This window comes from Mirounga leonina, unplaced genomic scaffold (genome assembly GCF_011800145.1).
Source record: "Mirounga leonina isolate KUSES-001 unplaced genomic scaffold, KU_Mleo_1.0 Mir_366, whole genome shotgun sequence".
Lineage (NCBI taxonomy): Eukaryota > Metazoa > Chordata > Mammalia > Carnivora > Phocidae > Mirounga > Mirounga leonina.
In genome coordinates this window covers 22,320,994-22,344,505 of record NW_023270709.1, presented here as the reverse complement: position 1 = coordinate 22,344,505, position 23,512 = coordinate 22,320,994, and the positions used below count along the sequence as shown (strand labels likewise).

The 23,512-nt window shown below is 38.6% G+C and overlaps 1 protein-coding gene across 2 annotated transcripts in view; it reads right to left on the bottom strand.

Moving 5' to 3' along the window:
* The window catches only part of CDKAL1 (CDK5 regulatory subunit associated protein 1 like 1), a 661,526-nt gene that overhangs the window by 221,314 nt on the left and 416,700 nt on the right, over positions 1–23,512 (bottom strand). For both annotated transcript variants that reach the window (XM_034985765.1, XM_034985766.1), the window contains one exon: positions 930–1,075. In XM_034985765.1, the coding sequence (XP_034841656.1) occupies positions 930–1,075 (146 nt within the window). The remainder of the gene's footprint in view (positions 1–929; positions 1,076–23,512) is intronic.

Here is a 23,512-nt window from a genome sequence, read left to right as displayed (position 1 = left end):
TGCCCTAGACTTGAGAAGGTTTTGTATGACCTTGGCCAGCCCTACTATTTCCTGCCTTGTATAATCACAGAAGGCAGTCAATGTTTGGTGATGATGATAAGTAGGATTTTGAAGAATATAATTATGGGCTGCAAGTGTTTTCTGTGGAAACAAAATGATCATTCATGTCTAAGATTGTGTAAATACGCCTTAATTTTGGTCAACAGCAATTTCAACCTTGAAAAACAGAATCCTAAAACCTCCTTATAAATCACAATTCTTCAAGTAATCTTCAGGGATAAGCGTGTAAAAGCAAAGATGTTCCAAATGCTCTTCAAAACATGCTACTCAGTAGGGCGCCTGGGTGGCTCAGTTGGTTAAGCGACTGCCTTCGGCTTGGGTCATGATCCTGGAGTCCCTGGATCGAGTCCCGCATCGGGCTCCCTGCTCGGAGGGGAGCCTGCTTCTCCCTCTGACCCTCCCCCCTCTCATGTGCTCTCTCTCATTCTCTCTCTCTCAAATAAATAAATAAAATCTTTAAAAAAAAAAATGCTACTCGGTAGAAAATTAACTATTTTGTAGTGACATGATTTGGCCTATCTCCACATCAGAACCAGCTCACCACCTCAAGAAGCCACATTAAAGGGGATTTAAGCAAAACCAAAGCTGTTTTCATCTACTAGGTCAGGTATAAAAATGATCACAATGCACACTACCTTACAGAGACTGGCAATCTTACACAAATTAATGGTGTGTCGTGCACAGATGGGAGGTAGATATAAGAAGAAACCACATCAAGGGTCCCTAAGGAAACTTAAGGGCTCAGAAAGCTTCAGAACTCTCGCCTTCTCTCTGGTACCTTTAATTGTGGCTACAATAAGTGCATTTTTGCCACATGCTTTTGTAAGAAAAAAAGGAACGGTTATTTTCTTAAGTACTAACAGACTTACTTCTCTTTCAGAAAATCCACTACTCTTTTGAAGTCAGCCACGCAGTATTCTCGTTTCATTTCCATGAGGACAGTGTCAGAGGCAGACTGGACCGGGATGTGCAGAAAGGCATAGACTCGGGGATGATTAAGGATTTTTGCCATTTCCTTTAAAAAAAAAATGGAAGGAGAAAACATTAATCATTTTAAGGAATTAGGTAATGGTTTCCTTCAGATCAACACCCACAGGGGCAAGCAAACAAACATAGCTGAAAACAGACCCATCAGCTGGGCTCTTCGAGCAAACGTTAACAGGTAATACTCTATGATGACATTTGAAAATTCAACATGACTTTCGGAGGATTCCACACAAGACTTATTTCCTCATGCTCGTTGTCTCTCTTAAGTGACAAAACGAAGGTAAACTCATGGAATGCCTAAAGAGCAAGATTTTTGAGTACTTCAAAATAAACACCACTCCTCCCTTTTAAAACTCCCGAGGCAGTTTTATATTCTGCCTCGCTACGTTAGTTAGCAGGAGAAACAGCAATAGTTAAACAGTTAAGGCTCTATAATCCTGTGTACTTGAATAAAATCTCCAGACTTAAGGCCAGTCAACACTTAAAAAAAAAAAAAAAGATTTTATTTATTTGACAGAGAAAGACACAGCGAGAGAGGGAACACAAGCAGGGGGAGTGGGAGAGGGAGAAGCAGGCTTCCCACAGAGCGGGGAGCCCGACGCGGGGCTCGATCCCAGGACCCTGGGATCACGACCTGAGCTGAAGGCAGACGCTTAACCGACTGAGCCACCCAGGCGTCCCAACACCTTTTTTTTTTTATTTAAATACCGAAGGAGAAGGAATGTATAACCTGTTTCTTTCTCAGCTAGTCAGTGAACATGTATTTTTTGAGCATCTACGATGCAAAAGAGAAAGCGTCACACACCAAAGCAGCCTGCTGGCCACAGGTCACCTGCTGACATCCAGATGTAGAAGAGGGAAGAAGGGAAGAACAGCAAGAGGAACGTAGCTGGTCAAGTCAGAGCAAACCAGAGTGAGACAAACCAGAGGGTGCTTTATAAAATTCCTCAGAGGATACAAAGGTGGGCAGGGAGAAGAACAACGGAAGGAGAGCTGTGGTAATGTGAGCATTTATGAAAGCAGTAAGAAAACAGACTGATTTAGCCCTTCTCTGCTGCCCCACTCCAGGCTCACCCACTGGAGGGCTGGGGAAGGGGCAGGAGAGGAGAGGAGGGAAAGAGAAAGGGGGTGGTGGCAGGGAGAGGACGCCTACAAAGAGACCAAAAGTAAGAGTGTTGAGAAAGGAGCTGCTCTGGGGTAACTTGCACGTGACTAGTGATTTTTGGTTTTTAAAGGACCGTGTTATCACATCTGTTACTTCATTTTCATCCTTAGAACAGTATTTTGAGGATCTTATGTGGAGTCAGAGAGCCAGCTAATTCCGAAGAGTCACCTCCTAGTTATTCAGGGGTCAGTCATGCATATGGACCAACCACGCCCTGCGTGTCTCCACTTTCTTTCTACCCACTGCGACCATGAGGGCACGTGGAAGAAAAGAGCAATTAACTCAGATCTGTCACCTTCTCAATAGCGCCTCAGTTGTTTTAAAAAATCCCTTCGGACTAAGAAATTCAACAGCCCAATAATATTACTCATGGATATGTTTTATCCATACTTTATTAGAAATTAATAGGTATATATACCTTATTTTATATATATATAGGTGTATATATATATATATATATATATATGGACAGATAGATACATATAGACATACCCATTAGAACTGGAGTTGAAGAGTTTCTTATCTAATAGAAAAGTAACCAGTTAACGTATTATCTGTTCACAAAACTGTTACATTTCTTGGCTGGGCTTTTAGCCGGGAGGCTCTTCCTACCCTTACACGGTAGGCGTTAAACCACTGTGTCTGAGGCTGTGCGAGGCAACACTTAGCATTACGTACCTGATAGTAAATATGCTGGCTTTCCGCTATGCTTCTGTACCTTTCAGGGCTTTCATGCCTGAATATCAGGATTCACAAACAGTATAAGAAAAGTCCTTGTTTTCTAAAGGGGCAGGATTCTGCATTCGCTAACTTTCAACATACCTACGGTGATAAAAGATGACCCCTTAGCAAAAAACACAGTCTGGGAGATGAAATCCCACACTCCACCTCTGTGCCTTGGTTTCCTTATCTGTGAAACCTAGACAGTGGTAGTACCCACCTCCTAGGGCTACTGGGCTATAGGGAAGATAAAACAAGATAATTCCGTATGTGCTCATCTGTAAGCCCTCAATAGACAAGTCATCCAATATTCTTCTTCCTTGCACAGTATCTGAAGTTCATGGTCACACATGTTCATACAGATTAATGGGAACCTAAGGGAACCTAAAAAGAACAGCTTTGCAATGAACTAGTTCCCTCAGCTAGTAAGTGAAGGAGAGTTAACTTGTGCTAATTTTCATACAACAGACTGGAATGGGGTTCCCAGCAACCAGGACCCTGGGCCAGGAAGGGGAGTGCAGTTTCTCCCGGAAACCTGAGGGCGGCTGCCTACTATTACTACTACTACATGCAGGATACTGCATTGGATGAAGTACTGCCCTGTTACAGTATGACAATTTATAAATTAAAATTTAATAGCAAACAAGTAGGATAAATTTGGTGGGTTTTCCCTTTGGCTCTCAAATAAGACTTACCACTAGTAATGACTTTCAGCTTCATACTAGAGACTTTGCAATTCTAGAATGGTAGGCACCAGAAACAAAATAAAAATAACCTGGCCCCTTAATTAAAGTCTGTATTTCTCCTACTAAAGGAGTTATGACTTAACATAGATTAATGTGCCCCAAAGAGACAAAGTACATACTTTTGGTTCTGTTTTTAGTTCTATTCCCCTTCTTGAGAGCTCAACATGTTGGCTAAAGACCCTTTGGTTTCTTCACCCTTCAAAATTCTTTTATTTTTAATAAAGGTTTAGCTTCTAGTTACAGGTTCTCTGGTGTCAGAGATTACTTCCTCTCTGATTCCTCAGCAACTGTTCCTGGTGTTATCCGAGTGCATTTTTTTTTTAAATTTTATTTTATTATGTTATGTTAGTCACCATACAGTACATCATTAGTTTTTGATGTAGTGTTCCATGATTCATCGTTTGCATGTAACACCCAGTGCTCCATGCAGAACGTGCCCTCTTTAATACCCATCACCAGGCTAGACCGTCCTCCCACCCCCCTCCCCTCTAGAACCCTCAGTCTGTTTCTCAGAGTCCATAGTCTCTCATGGTTCGTCTCCCCCTCCGATTTCCCCCCCTTTATTTTCCCCTTCCTACTATCTTCTTTCTTATTAACATATAATGTATTATTTGTTTCAGGGGTACAGGTCTGTGATTCAACAGTCTTGCACAATTCACAGCGCTCACCACAGCACATACCCTCCCCAATGTAGCTGCAATCACTGAGTGCATTCTTGGTTCTGCCTTGCAACATGAGGCTCAATCTCCAAGACGGAGGCTCGACAGGAGCAGGGAATATGGTTTACTCCTCTCGCTGGATCCCCACAATGGCTAGTACTGTACTAAGTATACCACCAAACCATACATATATCTGGGTTACAACCACACAAACATACATACAAAGAGATTTAAAATATAAGTGCTATTTGAAAGGAAGACAAATTTTCAATTAGTAACAGTTCAGTCTGACTAAGGCAGGTTAACACATATTCAAGCAGGTGAACAAACATGATTGGCCTGCCTTAATTTTTGGAAGTGAAAAATCACAGGTTAATATATAGGTAAATACAAAGTAAAAATCAGACATTTCATTGGTAGCTACCTCCCCCATGGGTTATATTTCTAAAAGTCTGCTGCAGCTTTATATTGGAATCACAATGTACTTTCTCATGCAAGTAATTTATAGATGACATGTGGGGTCTGGTTAACTGAAGAAAAAAGGAGCACTTAGTTCAAAATGTGGCTAACAAAGAATGGCAGCCATGAGCAACCCTGAGCTCTGAGCTGGTTGAGAGAGTCTGAGTAGTTAGGCAAGTATGCTAGTTGGCAAAGGTACACACAAGGGGTGTGTGCTTGCGTGTGTGTGTGTGTGTGTGTGTATAGCTCTGGTAGCAACTAGCATGGAAACAGTATCTCTTTTAATATAAGGTCATTTACAGTTTAAGGGCAAATGTATCAAGGCTGCTTAGCATCTAGACATGACCACTTTATAGGCAAGGACTACAGAATGGCTAACCAAATCCACGAATCAGTATTTCCATCCAGTGCTTTTAATATGGACTTCTCCTTTCATGAACCGGTAATCATCTTAATGTTAAATAATATCTCAATGTTATTTTTTTATGAACTTAAAAAGCAAAGAAAATCTAACGAGTTGAAGAAAACAGACTTAATTTTAAAAAAGCAATTCTGTGTATGGGTACATTTTTATTTTATTTTTGAAAGAGAGAGAATGCCCATATGTGCATGGGGGGGGGGCAGGGAAGGGGTAGAAAAAGAGAATCTCAAGCAGGCTCCATGTTCAGTGGAGAGCCTAACGTAGGGCTTAATCCGACAACCCCACGACCATGACCTGAGCCAAAACCAAGAGTTGGATGCCCAACTGACTGAGGCACCCAGGTCCTCGTATGGATACATTTTTAAAAGGAATGTTCAGTTTAATTTTTGTTGCTCTGCAGTCATCAAATTAATCATCATATTCTACCTGGGTCTGAATATGTATTCTACCAGCTTAACAAGGTCACTCAGTGTGTGAGTGTGTAAAATATATTAATACTTGCATTCAGATGCCTGTGCATTCATTTTGATAGTTATCTATCCAAAAGCCCTCTCGGATTATACCTTTGTTAGAAAGTATATGCATATTTATTTTTTTTTTAAGATTTTATTTATTTATTTGACAGAGAGAGACACAGCAAGAGAGGGAACACAAGGAGGGGGAATGGGAGAGGAAGAAGCAGGCCTCCCGCTGAGCAGGGAGCCCAGTGCGGGGCTCGATCCCAGGACCCTGGGATCATGACCTGAGCTGAAGGCAGACGCTTAATGACCAAGCCACCCAGGCACCCCAGTATATGCATACTTAAAATGCTAACCTTCACCATACTATGATTTCAACTAAACTAAGACATATGATAAAGCAAAAAGATACTTTAAAACAAGACAAATTACACCATTACCTTTAAGCATTGTAAAGAGCTTATGTGAGATATAATTCAAATGCCACACACTGACCTATTAAAAAAAGTATGCAATTAAATGCTTTTTAGTATATTCATAGGATGGTGCGCCATCACCAAATTCTAATTTTAGAATGTTTTCATTCCCCCTAAAACAAATCCTGTACCCACTAGCAGTCTCTTCCCATTATCCCCATTCCATAACCCCTTTCCCCAGCCTGAAACAGCTAGCAATCTTTCTTTTTTTTTTTTTTTTTTTAAAGATTTTATTTATTTATTTGACAGAGAGAGAGACAGCGAGAGCAGGAACGCAAGCAGGGGGAGTGGGAGAGCGAGAAGCAGGCTTCCCGCAGAGCAGGGAGCCCGATGTGGGACTCGATCCCAGGACCCTGGGATCATGACCTGAGCCGAAGGCAGACGCTTAACGACTGAGCCACCCAGGCGCCCAGCAGTCTACTTTCTAACTCTATAAATTGCCTATTCCACACATTTCATATAAACAGAATCATTAGTCTTTTGTAACTGGCTTCTCTCACTTACGATGTTCTCAAGGGTCATCCACGTTGAAGTATATAGGTATTTTTTTCAATTAAGTAAAATATAGGAATTTAGAATTTATTAAATATGCCACTTCATGCAAAAGTATCTCAAATGTTCTGAATATTATTAGCTTGATTAAGGTAGTAAAGCAAGTTTGGTCTATACTTATGGACTTTAACAACACAATCTAATGGCATAAATCTAATAGAGATGAGCTGTTAAATATAGGATCTTACTAGGAAATGCTGTAATAGATACTACAAAAGATGGGTGATGTTACAAAAATTCTTTTTAAAAAACTTCTCTTAAAAAGAGAAGAACTGGGGGTGGGGCCTATAAATGATCATTTTCTTCGTTCCCGTTGTTTTTTGTTTTATTGTGGTAAAATATATATGACATAAAATTTCCCATTTTGACCATTTTTGAGTATACGATTCCATGACATTAAGTACCTGCACAATGTTGTGCAACCATCACCACCATCCATCTCTAGAACTTTTTCATCATCCCAAACTGAAACTCTGTACCTGTTAAACAATAAAGCCCCATAACGCCCCATGCCCCTCTTCCCCCCGCCTTTCGTACTAGTTTCTGTCTCCATGAATGTGACTATTCTAGGCACCTCATCTATGGGAAACCCTACAATATTTGTCCTTCCGTGCCTGGCTCATTTCAAAGCTCACCCCTGCTGTAGTAGGGTTACGTTATTCTAAGTCTCTCCTTTGCAGGCACTTGGGTGTTTCCTACTCTCAACGCCAGGGGGCCCCATACAGGCTGCTGTTAACACTGGTTTTCCCGTCCTGTAACTTTACCGTACATGCTCACACCCCAAAGATAGATCTTATTTATCTGCATCTCCCAATTTCCTTGCTAATGCCTGGCCCTTAAATACTTAAGTTATAGTTGAATGAATGAATGACTGAATGACCCAATTAATTAGTCAACATGGTTATATTACAGTAAGTCCTATAAAGAAAGACTTCTAGCTAAAGGTCAAACAGCGATGCCTGTATTCTAGGAGATCCTATTTCTGGAATCACCTTCGACACTCCAAAAGTCATGTAAGTCAAGATAAAATGAGACCAGGGTCCTATTTCATCCGTTACTTCATTAATGACACTGTAACAGCCACTAAGTGAATTACCAGCACCTACATTTACTCAGCAATCTAAAAATAAATTATCATTTAATAGCATCAGAAAGTGAATGAGGGAGCCTAAGAAGAGAATATTCCCAATCCTTATGTCCCAAGTGAAGAGGATTAGAGAGTGCGAACAGATTCTAATTCACATTTGATCTGTAACTTAATTATAACAGGGAATTCACTTCTACACTGCAAAGCGTTAACATATTCAGTATTTGCGTTAAAAGAAGTTGAGACAAGTATCTGTTCTAATTAGCCTTCACAGAAATGTTAAAAGGACTTCAATGCTCCTTTACCATTACCACTTCATCTAAGTGTCATAGTCAGTAATCAGACTTTACATTACAAAGATAAAAATACACATTAATACTAATGTCAGAATGTTAAGAGTTGTAATTATACACACATTTATTTTCAATTGATATTATCATTATTCTATTTTATAATTATGATTCTGCTCTGCTATCACAAAGAAATCAAAAGACAGTGTTTGTATCCTGACCGTGGTGATGGTTACATGAATCTCTGTGTAAATGAGAATTCACGAAACTTGAACACACACCATTAAGTCAATTCTACTGTATTAGTTTTAAGACAAAATACCAAAGAGGAATATTCACAGTAAAATCTGTTGTGTTTTAAACGCTATATAATATGAACAGGTATACCCTAAAAAGCAAATGTATAATATACATACAGTTGCCTTTTTTCTATTAAAAAAAAAAAAAAAGATTGAGTCTACTAACAACTAAAAGAACAAATCAATACCTGATCAATTTAATGGGGAAAGTGCATCCCAATTAGACTAAGCACTCAGTGAAGACAATTCTATTGGCTTCTCTCAAACCTGATATAAATAATTAAGGAATACAATGGAAAGGCAGATGTTATTTTTTTAAAAGATTTTATTTATTTATTTGAGAGAGAGAGAGAGAGCACAAGCAGAGGGAGGGGCAGAGGGAGAAGTAGACTCCCCACTGAGTAGGGAGTCCCATGTGGGGCTCAACCCCGGGACTCAGGGATCATGATTTGAGCGGAAGGCAGATGCTTAACTGACTGAGCCACTGAGGCGCCCCCAGAAAGACTTATTTTTAAATATTTAAAGACTTATTTTTAGGGGCGCCTGGGTGGCTCGGTCCTTAAGTGTCTGCCTTCAGCTCAGGTCATGATCCCAGGGTCCTGGGATCCAGCCCCCCATCGGGCTCCCTGCTCCGCGGGAAGCCTGCTTCTCCCTCTCCCACTCCCCCTGCTTGTGTTCCCTCTCTCACTCTTTCTCTCTCTCTGTCAAATAAATAAAATAAAATAAAATCTTTAAAAAAAATAAATAACATCTTTTAAAAAAACAAAGACTTATTTTTAAATATTTAACTCATTTATTTATGGTCTAATTATTCAAAATGAGGCTAACTTTGGAGAACTTTTGTTTCAAGTGCTAGGTGGTATGCAGTAAAAAGAATGTTCTAGTGCTTTAACTGCTTCAGTCAGAACTGCTTGGTAGGTAAAGGATGCAGCTACACAAGTAATTCATTAAACATCAAACTACGTTTCTGGGACTGGGGATGCAAAGAAGACAGTAAGCCCCTCTGCATTTATATGCGTGGAAAATACAGAATCGCGTCCTCCTATGAAGGGGCACGGTGCCTATGCTGGGCGCTCTGCTGAGCAGTTTGTACGGATCTCATCTGTGCCCTCATCTCAAGCTGCAAGTATTTTTATTATTTCTGCAGTAGACTGTGTCGCTATTTGCCAAATATCCTGGTTTCCCCTCCCTGTGGGAACTCAGGAGCAGCTGCGTGACTTGGTGGCCAGTGAAACGTGGGCAGAAATGACAGGTGCCACTTCTGGGCAGAAGGTTTCAAGCCAGGCGTTCTCGATGGCTCTCTTTTTTCCCTTCTTCTACGGTCTAAGTTCTGAAGCAGAGACACCCTGGGCAGAGCTTCAGTCAATCCATGACAGATATTTAACATGAGCAAGGAAATACATTTTTGTCATTATAAGACCCTGACATTTTTCGAGACCCTTTGTCATATGGCATAACCTAACGCATCCCACCGCCATGCTGTCATTTTATGGATGAAGGAAACAAGCATTCGGAGACATTTAAAATAATATGTTCACAAGAAGAGTCGTAAGTGGAATAATGGCACTCAGGACCTATGCCTGTCAGACTGCAAAGTCCTTTTTCTGAACCAATTTTCAATGAACACCAGAATGGAAGTATGTATCAATTACAAAGGGAGAACAGGGGAGGAAGAAATTAACTATTAACATGGGCAACAGACGATTTCATCCCAAATGGAGTTCAATTTTCAGTGATAAACAAAAATTTTCCAGGCAAACCATAACAGGCAACACATAACATATCCCAGTGTCTTGAGATACACAGCTGTGTATTTTGTACCATAACCCAGCAACCTGCTTTTTTTAGCCTAATGATATCAATTATATCTTTTAAAGTACATTTGGGAAAAATAAAGAAGTACACTTGGGGACCACTTAATGCTCCTCTACCTATTTACTCTTTTATCAAATATACCAATTGTGACATTCTTTCCTGAAATCATTTTAAAGAGAGAATTGTTCATTTGAGGGGTTGGGTTTATAGAGCTTATGAAGCTGAACCTGATACACACCTTTGGAAAAAAAAATGCATAAAGTAATTAGCATAACATAAAATAACAAAAAACCACTTTTTTCCAAAAATGAATGTAATAAAATTAATGTTTTTCTCTATTATAAAACTAATTTATATTCATTTTTTGATTTTGGAAAACAGAATGGGAAAAATTAACCACAGTTACAGCAATCACTGTTACAGGAAAAACATTGCTCTTATTATCATCTTGAAACAAATTATAAAATTATATCTGGTATTACCCAGTGGGTTTGGAAAAACTGAAATGATTTTTCAAAGACCAAAATATTAAGCTTAATAATATTTCTTAACAATACATCATTCCTGCAAGCTCAATTTCTTCAATAATGAAAGAAGAAAACCTTTCTTCTAAGCAGGGTCCAAATCACCCAGGCACTTATACTCCAGGGGCTCATAATGCTGCACATTAGCATAACAGGAGAAAGAAACCTGAATATGAAAACAACAAACAAAGGAGAATCAGAGATAAGAATCAGCAAAACATCTTAGAATCATTCCTGAAGAAGTTATTACCATTAGAGCAGTGTTGTCCCTGGAGCTACGATAAGAAAGTGAAAAAAATAAATAGACATGAAAGAAATTTCTTTGTTCAAGAAGTACATAAAAATGGGAATGAAAGTAAAAGGAGAGAAGAGGGACAGGCAATTCTGTCCCCACTCCCAAATTCACCTTAAAAGGCCTCTGAGACCTTTGGTCTTAAAAACAGGGACCATAAGCAGTCATTTACTTGGAATGATTATAGGGAGAACCCAAAACATGCCCGGCCCTCTCCAAATCACCATGCTATGAGTGGTGTAGCAGCAGTAGAAGTGATGATGATGATGATGATAACAAGAGAGCAGTTGGTTAGTGAGCATCCTCGTGTGCTAGACGCTGTGCTGGGTCACACTCATCGCATTTAAACTTCTGGACAGACTTAGGAAGTAGTTTTACTCAATCTAAGATGGAGAGACGTTAACTACCTCACCCAAGGGACAAGGGTAGAGCTGGAATGTACACACGGGCACGCTGACCCTTGAAAGGTACCAGAATACGCCACCCCAAAATACACCTCTTGGGTGTATGAATTCTTCTGAGTTAAAGGCAATTAAGAATCAGCAGACACAGGAAAAACTCTAAACACCGGGGCCTTCGTTTTTCCTTTTGTAAAGGAAATTTCTATTTATAAAGGAAATTTCCATTTTTAAAGATGGAAATTTGGGAAAAAGAAAAAGATGTAAATACGGACATTCCAGACTAGGAAGAGGAGAACTTTTTTTTTTTATTCTTATGTTAATCCCCATACATTACATCATTAGTTTTAGATGAAGTGTTCCATGATTCATTGTTTGTGCACAACACCCAGTGCTCCATGCAGAATGTGCCCTCCTCAATACCCATCACCAGGCTAACCCATCCTCCCACCCCCCTCCCCTCTAGAACCCTCAGTTTGTTTTTCAGAGTCCATCGTCTCTCATGGTTCGTCTACCCCTCCGATTTCCCCCCCTTCATTCTTTCCCTCCTGCTACCTTCTTCTTCTTCTTTTTTTTTTTCTTAACATATATTGCCGGGCTCCCTGCTGGGCGGGGAGCCTGCTTCTCCCTCTGCCTTTCTCTCTCTCTCTCTCTCTGTCTCTCATGAATGAATGAATAAATAAATAAATAAATCTTTAAAAAAAACCCAAAAAAACATATATTGCATTATTTGTTTCAGAGGTACAGATCTGCGATTCAACAGTCTTGCACAATTCACAGCGCTTACCAGAGCACATACCCTCCCCAGTGTCTATCACCCAGTCACCCCATCCCTCCCACCCCACCCCCCACTCCAGCAACCCTCAGTTTGTTTCCTACAATTAAGAATTGGAAGAGGAGAACTTTTAACACCTCTTGCCAATGATGAAAAGCCAACCTTAGATCTGCATTGCAAACCTTACTAACAAATCCTTGTTAACCGTACTTTTCTTGGTCACCTTTTCTTAATTTGTCTCCCTCATCCTGAAGCCCCAAATCCCTTTTCTTCCGTTTTAGCATAGGATGGCATATAAACACCCATTTGCGTTGCTGACTGCTGGGTGCTTCCACGCATACATGAGCAATGCCCACGTGAATCAATTTTGTTTTACTCTTATTAATCTGCCTTGGGCCAGTCTAACTTATAGAAGCCCAACCAGAGAATCTAAGATGGGGAGAAGAAAAGATTTTTTCCTCCCCTAGACACTGTTCCATCAAAGGTGTCTCACAAAGGCATCATGCCTGCAGACCAATGTGTGATCGCCCCTAAACCTAAAACTATTCCTGAGGGCTGGCACAAACCAATTCACATGAAGATGTTAACAATCATCTCTGGGAGCAGGGTTAGAAAGAAGCAGTGAAGAGTGGCCTCTTTAAATAACATGTAAAATAGAGAGGGATAGATCAATATCTATATAGATAAATCAAAGGCGATTTAAATTTTGTTAAGTTGCAAAACTTTATATCAAATTTATTAGAAATGTATGGTTTTTTTCCAAATGTCTCAAAACGTATAAATTAAACAGCTCTTATTTTATTACTTGAAATTAGATGGTAAAAAACAATATCTCTGTAATCTTTTGCTACTGAACAGTATGAAATTTGAATTCAAACTGATAAATGGGTATGGGTGTATCATTTTTATAAGGCAACAAGGCAGGACATATTTCCCCCTTGCTCTACTTTAATTGTTTTCACTTGGTAAAACCGGCTTCGCATGTCAGTTCTTTAATTGGAGCTGAAATGAAAGCACTTCCAGTTACTGTAGGGTAGGCTGGCTTGTCTAAGAACACCCTGTCAGAATATTTTGATATGCTAACCTGCTGCTTTTTTAAGTACCATGGCTCTAAGGTTACAGGATCACGCAGCACATAAAGGAAGATCAGGAAAAACGTCCATTTGATGAACCAAATTTACCCTTTAATACTTGCGCTAATTTTTTAATGTTTTGTTATTTTTTAATCAAATGGAAGTTAAAATTCTATGCAACTGAAATAGATTTCTTCAAATGAGCAAGGAAAATGAAGATTTTCATCATCTTTGTTTCTGTCAAAACCTGTGGCCTCTACAAATATAAAAATCTGCTGCACCTTGATTGCAAGTTTCTGGCTAATGACAGTAGAAGCAACCACTTGATACAGAAGTATTTTCAGATCTTAAATTTTGTCATTTTTATAGGATTAAATTACTTAAAAAAAAAAGACAGTATAGCAGGCCCTGCACTTCATCTGGCCAATGATCAGAGGTGTCATGAATATAGATTGTTAGTGATTATGTTTACCTGCCTTCAGAACTGGACAAATGTGGGTCTAAGTAACAATGATTAAAGAGATATAATGCCCAGACTACAGACTAAGAATTTCCTTCTGTCTTAGGTGAGAAAAATGATTTCCGAATCAAGTACTCTGCCCTTTTTTTAAATATTTCAAAATTAGCTGGAGATTGAGAATATAGATATAAAACAGAAAGAAAAGGAAAGAACTATGTCACAGATAAGCCTAACAAAATGCGTAATATGCTGAAACGACCCAGGATGGAGGGTAATGGTCATCATCAAGAGTCTTCTATATAATGCTGGATCATTTCTCTGGTCCCATTCTCACAGGACTCTAATCTCTCCACAGAACTACCCAGTGGCCACAGTTCAGAGGATATCTAGGAAGAAATGGGAATTACTCTGAAAGGTGTCAAGAATTGGAAGGATACGTTCCGGACGAAATTTATCCCAAGTATCCCCTGAGTGAAATGAAGAAAGGACAATCCAACCCCTTAGAGGTTTAAGGGTTACACGTTAAAACTACTCATTCGAAGCTAAAACCCAAATGGGTGTTTAATTTTATTTTTTCCTTAATAAACTACTGAATGACTTTCCGCAATCTCTGGTTACATAAATGAAGTTTAAAAATGAAGTTTGTATAGAAGAATGGATAAAGGAAATGTGGTATATACTGTGTTGTACACACACACACAGAGGAACCTATTCAGCCATTAAAAAAAAAAAAGGAAATCCTGCTACTTCCAATAATCTGAATGGACCTCGAGAGCATTATGCTAAGTAAAATAAGCCAGATCTTAAAACTTCTCATCATAAGAAAAAAATAATTGTAACTATGTGTCGTGAGGGTTGTTAACTAGACTTACTGGGGTTATTATTTCACTTTATATACAAATATTGAATCATTATGTTGAATGCATGAAACTAATATGTTATATGTCAATTATATCTCAATTTTAAAAATGATTTTGCTAATTCGATTGTGATGATGGTTGTACAAGTACACAAATTTACTAAAAATTATCATCAAACTGTACACTTAAAAGACTATAATCTTTAAGCTTAAAATGCAGAAATTTAGGTATAAACGATTTAAAGTTGAAGTTTACTTAGAGGCATATACCAGGTCATTGAAAAAGCCAAAATAAGAACTATGAATATCAAATCACTTAAATACACTGCTGCTTGGTAAAATTAGGTGCTATCAACTCAATTCAACAAAAGATGCCAAATATTTTTTATATATGATATGGAGGGTGAATGGGGGGGCGGTGGTTAAATAAAATGTGGAACAGTAATTGTCTAGTAGAGGTATACAGTGTTCTAAGTAAGAATTGAAAATAATTATTTGTGTACATTGGGAAAGACAGGGGAATTGATAATTGAAGTATGGATGGATTGTTAGTAAGCAAGAGTAGCTTGGAGGTGGGAAGTCACATTCTAGACCAAGGGTGACATTTGACCAAGGGTGAAAAGTCGAGAGCATGTTCTGGGCAAAGCAGCAGGTCTGTTTTCAGCGGAAGTATGTTACTTGAAAGTTGGTATATGGTAGAGGGACAGAGGAAAGTCATCACTGGAAAATGAGATGGGAAAGGCAGGGTAGAGTGCCAGCCTAAGGTGTGGGATTTTGTTTTGCAGACAAGTGAGTGGTATTGGAACTGTTGCTTGGTATTACTCCCAAATAATTTTTTAAAAACCATGTGCCACCTTATACATTTTTTAATTGACACTGAAAAATTTTTTTTCACAATAAGTTTAAGTAAGTTGCAAAGTTCAAATACGGAACTGTAAAATAAAACTGTTACATCACCCTCTTAAATGTATTCACTGAAATATAATAAGAAAATTGACATCCTCTTTTTTCTTTCGACTTGAATTTCCTTTCTACTTCCTCCACAGAATTTTATCTAATATATTTTTAAGCTTGAAAGTCTACTGATGATTCTAACCATTCTTCTCTGTATGTATGTTAAAATAAAAACATTATTGTGACCACAAGGCTCTAAGTATTTTTAAAGGACACTTTTTTAAATTGAATTGTCATTAAATTACTAGTACATAGTTCATCAAAAGAGCATAAATATTTATTAAGCATAAATGTAAAAATTTATTATAAATTCCGTCTTTACTGGTGAGGGCGGCTGGCCTGGGAACTGTGTGTTGCCGTGGCAAAGGGGCCGCACAAATGCTTTGGTGACCGGAAGGAGTTCGGAACAAGCGAGGGGGAGGGATGGCAGGAGACCCAGCACGAAGCCTTCCCTACAGACAAACCAGTTGTAGTAAGGAGTACAAATGGAAAATGAGGACATGGAAATGGACTCATTTTTAAAGATCCTTGCCTGCTAGTTTGTTTCCCTCTAGGGATACACTACGCTCATTGGAAGATGCACACTTACACTATGGTTTGTTAGGAAGAAGCGTGTGACCTGCACAGTGCAAACTAATGTGCAGGAGGGAGATATGGCAAAATATCAGAGACTTCTAAGGGTTGAGTAATACAAGAAACACATAGCAACTACTGGGGATAGTGGATGAGTGTGAGAAATTCACTGATTTTGAAACTCTGCAGGAAAAGGTTGTAATTCTTTGGCAAGGAAATACTGAGCTCATTTTTATAAAATTGAGATATAATTGACATATAACATTATATTAGTTTCAGGTGTACAACATAATGATTTGCTATTTATGTATATTGTGAAATAATCACCACAATAAATCTAGTTAACATGCCTCATCAGACATAATTACAGACTTTTTCTTATGATGAGAACTTCCAAGATCTACGCTCTCAGCAACTTTCCTTTTTTTTTAATTTAAAAGATTTTATTTATTTATTTGAGAGAGAGAGAGTGTGAGAGAGAGAGCACGAGCAGGGGGTAGGGCAGAGGGAGAAGCAGACCCCCGCTGAGCAGGGAGCCTGACGCGGGGCTCAATCCCAGGACCCTGGTATTGGAACTGTTGGCTTGGTATTACTCCCAAATAATTGGTATTACTGGTATTACTTGAGTAATACCATTCTGGTATTACTCAGGATCGTGACCTGAGCTGAAGGCAGATGCTTCACCGGCTGAGCCACCCAGGCTCCCTCTCAACAACTTTCTTACGTACAATCCAGTATTGTTAACCACAGTCACATGCTGTATGACACTGTACAGTACATCCTCATGCCTTATTTTATACCTGAAAGTCTGTACCTTTTGTCTACCTTCACCCATTTCACCCACTCCTTCATCCCCCATCCCCACCACACTCTCACTGCCACTGATCTGTTCTCTATAACCATGAGCTCCTTTCTTTCTTTCTTTTTTTTTTTTTTTTAATTCCACATCCAAGTGAGATCATACAGTATTTGTCTTTCTCTGTTGGGCTTATTTGATTTAGTATAAAGTCCTTAAAGTCCACCCAGATTGTTGCCAGTGGCAGGATTTTCTTTTTTTATGCCTGAACAAAATTCCACTGTATCTATAAATACCACATTTTCTTTATCCATTCATTCATCCATAAATATCTTACTTTTTATACAGGAGAATTTTTAATGAATAGCTAACCATTGTCATCATTTCAAATATGAAAAGACTAATTATGACTATTACTAAATTTTAGGTGCCTAAAACTCTTGTTTTAAGATAATCAAGATATAAGGAGTTCACATGACAAGTGAAATCAGTTGAAGGGCAGAGGATACTGCTAAAATGCTATGCTACTGTCGAATCGCATTTTAATTTTGCTGTCCAAAATAAGAGGTATTTTACACAAATGAAAACTCCACATTCCAGAAAAAAAAAAATCCACATTCACTATTTTGCACACTTTACTATTCAGGTCTCTAAATCTACAACCAATAATAAAATGATGATTAAATTCATTTTAATTTTTTACTGAACTTTTAAAATGTGCAACATGATAGAGAAATTCCCACAGTCCACTTCAAAAAAAAAAAGAAAAAAAAAAGTACCATATTGCATCACTCAGTAATAAAACTAGTAACTTGGAGCCCAAAGAGAATATGAAAACCTGGCAGTTTCAAATACAGCTCAACTTTATAATTATTTGTATGTCTCTTAACATTTATTTCCTGCTTGTATTTTACACAAAGTATTTTGTATTACTAGATACAATTATATATTCTGCAGAATGAAAAAGTATAATATAAGGCCTCCTTTAGTCCCATCTGGATATAATAAAGGAATCAAATTTTGAAATGGCACAACTGTGAAAGGAAAATTCTACCTTTAATCATAACAGAAACAGCTGATTGCCCTTTTTCCTACACTGTGGCACCTACTAATAACTGTTAAGAAAAACACTAGCCACATGTGAAACTCTGAATCACTGGGGGATCTGAAGAGCCACAGACTGGTTGAATCAGTTTCAAGCTGACTTTACAAAAACCCAGTCCAAAGTTGAACCTTTGCAACATTATATGTGGAATGTCCTTTAGGATTCTGATTACGTAGTAGCTGAGTAGCCACATCTGTGATACATTACAAAACCAAAGTAGTTGCCAGTAAAGTTTTTAGTATTTCATCTTTTAAGAACATACACTTTTGGTTTAGTAAAACCTACACTGTCTTAATAGCCTAAAATTTTAGACTCACTTCCATGTCTTTGAGTCTGGAACTATTTTCTCTTCCTTGAGTTAGTACAGATTAATTTATTAGGTTATTAATCTATTTAATATATATGTAAAGAAAAAACATACTAAATAACTTTAGGTGACTTATTAAAAAGTCATAGGATGAAAAAACTGGGAAGAACCTAAGAGATAGATAGACCAAACTGCTCTCCCGCTACAACTTCCAGGCAAAGATAAAAATTTAAAGAGGTTATATGACTTGTCTAAGGTCACACAGTTAAACAGGGTTAGAATAAAAGGGTTAGAACCAAGGTCTTCAGATTTTCGGAACAGTGAGTGCCTTCTTAAATGCAACTCTTACAAGTTAAAATTTATGATAGGTTTCATAATAAAACACTTTTATTACAGACTTAACCAAAGTATACAAAAATGTGTTCTAACAGTGTATGTGACTTACTGAGTCTGCCATCATATAAGTATATTTAATATTAATAAAACCTCCACATTCCAAATTGTTTCATTCTCTTGAATAGGCATTACTACATTAAGCACCCACTGGGAAAAACCAACTCACAGCCAATCCCAAACCTTCCCCATTTGTGGGGGGATTAAATACTGGGTCATCTGTTGAAGGGTCTGTATTCCGTCCCATTCAAAATCTGTTTGGAAGAATAGTGGCAAGTCTCACACATGGCTGGCTATTTCATTAAGGCCAAACATAAGCGTACTGTGACCCAGCAGTTCAGCTCCCAGGTATATACCCAAGAGAAATGAGTACATGTGTTAACCAAAGGACACATACAATGTTCATGTAAGCTTTATTCATAATAACTGAAATCCAGAAATCATCCTAATGTTCAAACAGGAAAATGGGGGAAAAAATGTGGCTACAGCACACAACGGAAGAGAGACAAATTCCCCGTGCCCACGAGCAACATGGACGCCTCCCGCAGACATCCTGTTGGGTGACAGGATGGCATCCTTTAAATGACAAGATGGCAGCACTAAAGCAGAGGCCCGGATGAATACTGGCATGCGTCTCTCTGCCTGCAGTGACTGGCTACCTGCGAGCCACTCCTCCCCCCTCGGCCCTCAGAAAGCCTCATGCTTCCTTCATGAGTCCTCTTCACTCCCTCCCTGGACAGCTTTCTCCTTCCCTAGAAGGACTTCAGAATTCAGTTTGCTCTGTGTCAATCACAAGACTTCTGATGAGAAAATACAGTTAGAAATACCTGATCCAAAAAACACTTTTGTTCAAGAAAATAAGAAACAAATTCTATACTTTCAGATCTGATGCACTGTTTTAAGATAAAATTCCAAAATTCCTGTAAGAGAACAATAATAACACCAGCTGATAACTACCGAGCACTTTCTATGTGTCGGATACTATCCTAAGCATTCTACATATATTAATTCGTTGTTCTACGGATGTCACTCTATTCCAGGCTAAAACAAAATACTAAATTTACATAGTATCCCACAAAGCACTGTTGATACATTATTTAATATTCTTTGTACAGGGTACTGCTACTATGCCCCAGTTGATATCTGAAAACATTAAAACCTGGAGAAATGTGAAAATCTGTCCAGTGCCCCACCCAAATCAACAGCACATCCAGGACAGTATCAAAGAATGGCCCTGACACCTGCCAATCAGCAACACTCAGTTCTGTTTTTATGGATACCCTCTGAGTTCTAAAATCAAAGATCCTAGCTTAAGATAAGAGAACAGAGGCTCATGAGACACTTCACACTGAGGTCCCAGTATGAACTCACTGATAACACATGTTCCAAGCAGGAAAGGTACCTGAAACTGAGGAAACGAACAGAGGTGAAGGTGGGCTAGGTTGGTGGTAAGAGAACAGTAGTAGGTTAATGTTTATCTTGTTTTCTTTTGACAACTCCTTTCCAGAAATAGTAAGAGATGGAGAGACATATAAAGAAACTTATAGGCTTCCACTGGTAAATCTGAGAGTAAACAAAAGAAGAGGAGCTGGTGCCTTGGGAGACTTACAAAGGCTCACTAAGAGTGTGGAGAGCGCCCTAAGCCCAGTGTGACTGGGAGTGAATGCTAGAGGGGGGGTGTCTGAAGACTCATGGAGCCAGCCACCAAAATGATCCCCAATTCCTCTCCAGGGCCATAGGCGGGGAACAGAGTCCATCTGCAGAGCAATCATATCTTGAACAATAGAGAGATCTTTGTGTTATGGTTTTATGCAAATTTCACTTTTATACCACATTATTTGCAATATGAGAAGCACCTAAAAGTGTGGAGAGCCATGTTATCCAAAAGAATGTTTCTTTCTCAGGTTCTGGATGGAGGATGCAAGTCAAGGAATTGGTTCCTCACACTCATTACAGAAACTCTTGGTGCTCATGGAGTCCATGAGGCTCAGGTCTCATGGACAAAGGTTTCTATAAATAGGATACAACCCTGAAAGCAAGTGTTAAGATGATTAGTTCACACCAAATGCCAGATAATGGCACAACAGTTTTTTAAAATGCTACTTTTTTTCCTTTAAGTTTTAACTCACATCAAGGAAAATGAGTCTGAAAAGATTTCAGAAGGCTCAGAATTAGAAATCAAATGGAAAATTTTAAATGTCTCCTTCAGTGAAATCCCTCCAAAATGGTGTTCCCTTTTCAGAAAGACTCAGATGTGAATGAAGTGATCAAGATTCAACTAAACAGCCAGATTAAAGACAAGACTGATTCAGACTTAGGTTTTCTACTTGCGTGAACACTTCACTACAATCATGACTCATTCAAGATAGAAGAATAAATAAAAACATCATAACGATATTTTAACAAAAATGTTGGTAATAAAACCGAGGCATTTTAAAATCTTTGTTTACTTCCATGACGGTAAAACAATGTACTGCACATTTCAAAATGACTCATTAATCTCTGGAATTAAATATCTCTGAGTTACCAGTATTTTCCAGTGGTTTATTGTAAATCCTAAAGTTTATAGCTACTGGTTGCCAATTTGGTATCTTTTTAGTTTAGTAAATTGACATCAACGCAAACATCTTCTTTTGATTAACAAATGCCTAATCAATTGATGTGCAAAGCTTTCTGGAAGACTACACAGATGATGGAACATAGCCTTGTGAAGGGGACATCATTATCAAGAAAACAAAGCATTTTTACGAGTCAAGACAAACAGAAACTTCAGCAACATAGAAGATAGTGATTATAGGAGTTGAATTATCTATTAGAATAGAAATAACAAAATACTATTTGATATGGGTTTTTCATAAAAGAATCAATTAAAAAAAGAGAGCGAGAAGCATCCAACTGTTATAGTCAAGATTCAGCCTATGTATGCCACATTACCTCTTATGTGGTGCCCAGAGCTATGAGTATCTAATGAGGTATACATTTTATCTCTGTGCTTTCTGTAAGGGTGACGTTTGTTACAGGCCACTGAGAGACTCAATTAATAGTGATCTTTTGCTGTCAATAACCTACTAATGACATGAGCTCCTCCTCAAAAGCATTAGGAGGGCAGATGGCACCATAAGTGACTGATGGCACCTTTGACATGGAACACAAAAATTAAGCAAGAAAATTGACTAACCCAACACGCTAACGGCCTGACAGATATATAGGCAGCCCATTTCAAGGCATAAATAATATTTACTGACATCAGAAGGAATGGCAGAGTAAAGACCTCTAAAAATCCTCTCCTCCATAAAAGCAATGAAGATAGTGACAAAATGGTCAAAATCAACCTTTTCAGAATTCTGAAAATTAACTAAAGGCTTGTAGCAATCTGGGTAGCCTTTATTCAAGGAGAATGGAGGGATCCTGGTAAGAACTGTGAGCTATGAGGTATTTTAAACCTGCCCTTTCCTCTCCTCCCACTCCCCAGTTCTGTGGTAGCCTTGAAAACCAACAGCCTTTAATCATAGTGAAAACCAGCAGCTAGGCAGCCACTGGAGGGGCCAAAAGAGGGTCAGAGCTCCTTCAAAGCCCTATTCTAAGAAAACTGTCATTATCCGATCTGTCTAGTGGTTCTGTGGAAGATTCTACTCACTCAGCTTGCTTATTTAACCTGACCTGGCACTCACACAGTGAAAACAGCCTTTTTCCCAGGGGCATTTGTCAAAAATAATCAGCTGCAATTGTTCAACAACAGGGCTGCCTGGGGCTGTGAATAAGTTGGGGCAAATGATAAACAAACCAAAAAGCTTAACAGGAAAAACTAGGGAATGTGATGTCCAGAGGGGGCTTTGAAAACCCTTGACATATTGTGGGGAATCTACAGGCCACAAGCATACATAGGACTGTGTGTTGTGTGGAGGTTGTACATGTGCTCACTAAAGACCCAAGAAGGCCCTCAGCTCTCACCTCTGGCTCAACCTGAAGTTTCACACAAACAGGAAATAAAGGTAAAGACATAAAGACAAGCACCCTGACTGAGCATTTAAGACATGCTCCAGTATGTTCCTCTGTGGAGAGGGAGAGACTTACAGTTCTAGGCACTTAAGAAAATCTCTACCCATCAGCTGACCACCAAGCTAATCAGATAGAGACTTCACTATCTACACATAACAAAAATACAGACTTTATTGAATTAAATTAAGAAAAGTCACTAAACAGACAATGCTAATAACAATAACAACAACATACCACGGGCGAGCGAGGACTATTTGATATCCAGAGCTTCGACGCTACAGTTAAATATCTAGTTCTCAACAAAAAAATATAAAACATGCAAAACACACAGGGAAAAAAGCAGCCAATAGAAACTGTCCTGGCAAAAGCCCAGACTGTACTTACCAGACAATGACTTCAAATCATCATTTTAAGTATGTTCAAAGAAGAAAAATGTGTATGTTTAAAGAACTAAAAGAAAGCATGAGAATAATGTCTTACCAAATAAAGAATATCAGTACTGAGAAAGAAATTATAAAAAAGGGGGAGATAGAAATTCTGGTAAGAAACGTATAAGAATGGAAATAAAAAATTTACTAGAGAGGCTCAGTGGGAGATCTGAGCAGGCAGAAGAAAAAGTGAGCAAACCTGAAGACAGGTCAATTGAGCTTACTTGGTCTCAAGAAGAGAAAGAAAAAAGAATAAATAAAAATGAACAGTGCCTCAGAAATCTGTGGGATATCATCGAGCATACCAACCACACATAATGTGAATTCCAGAAGGAGGCAGGGGAAAAAAGGCAGAAAGAATATCTGAAAAAATAATGGCAAA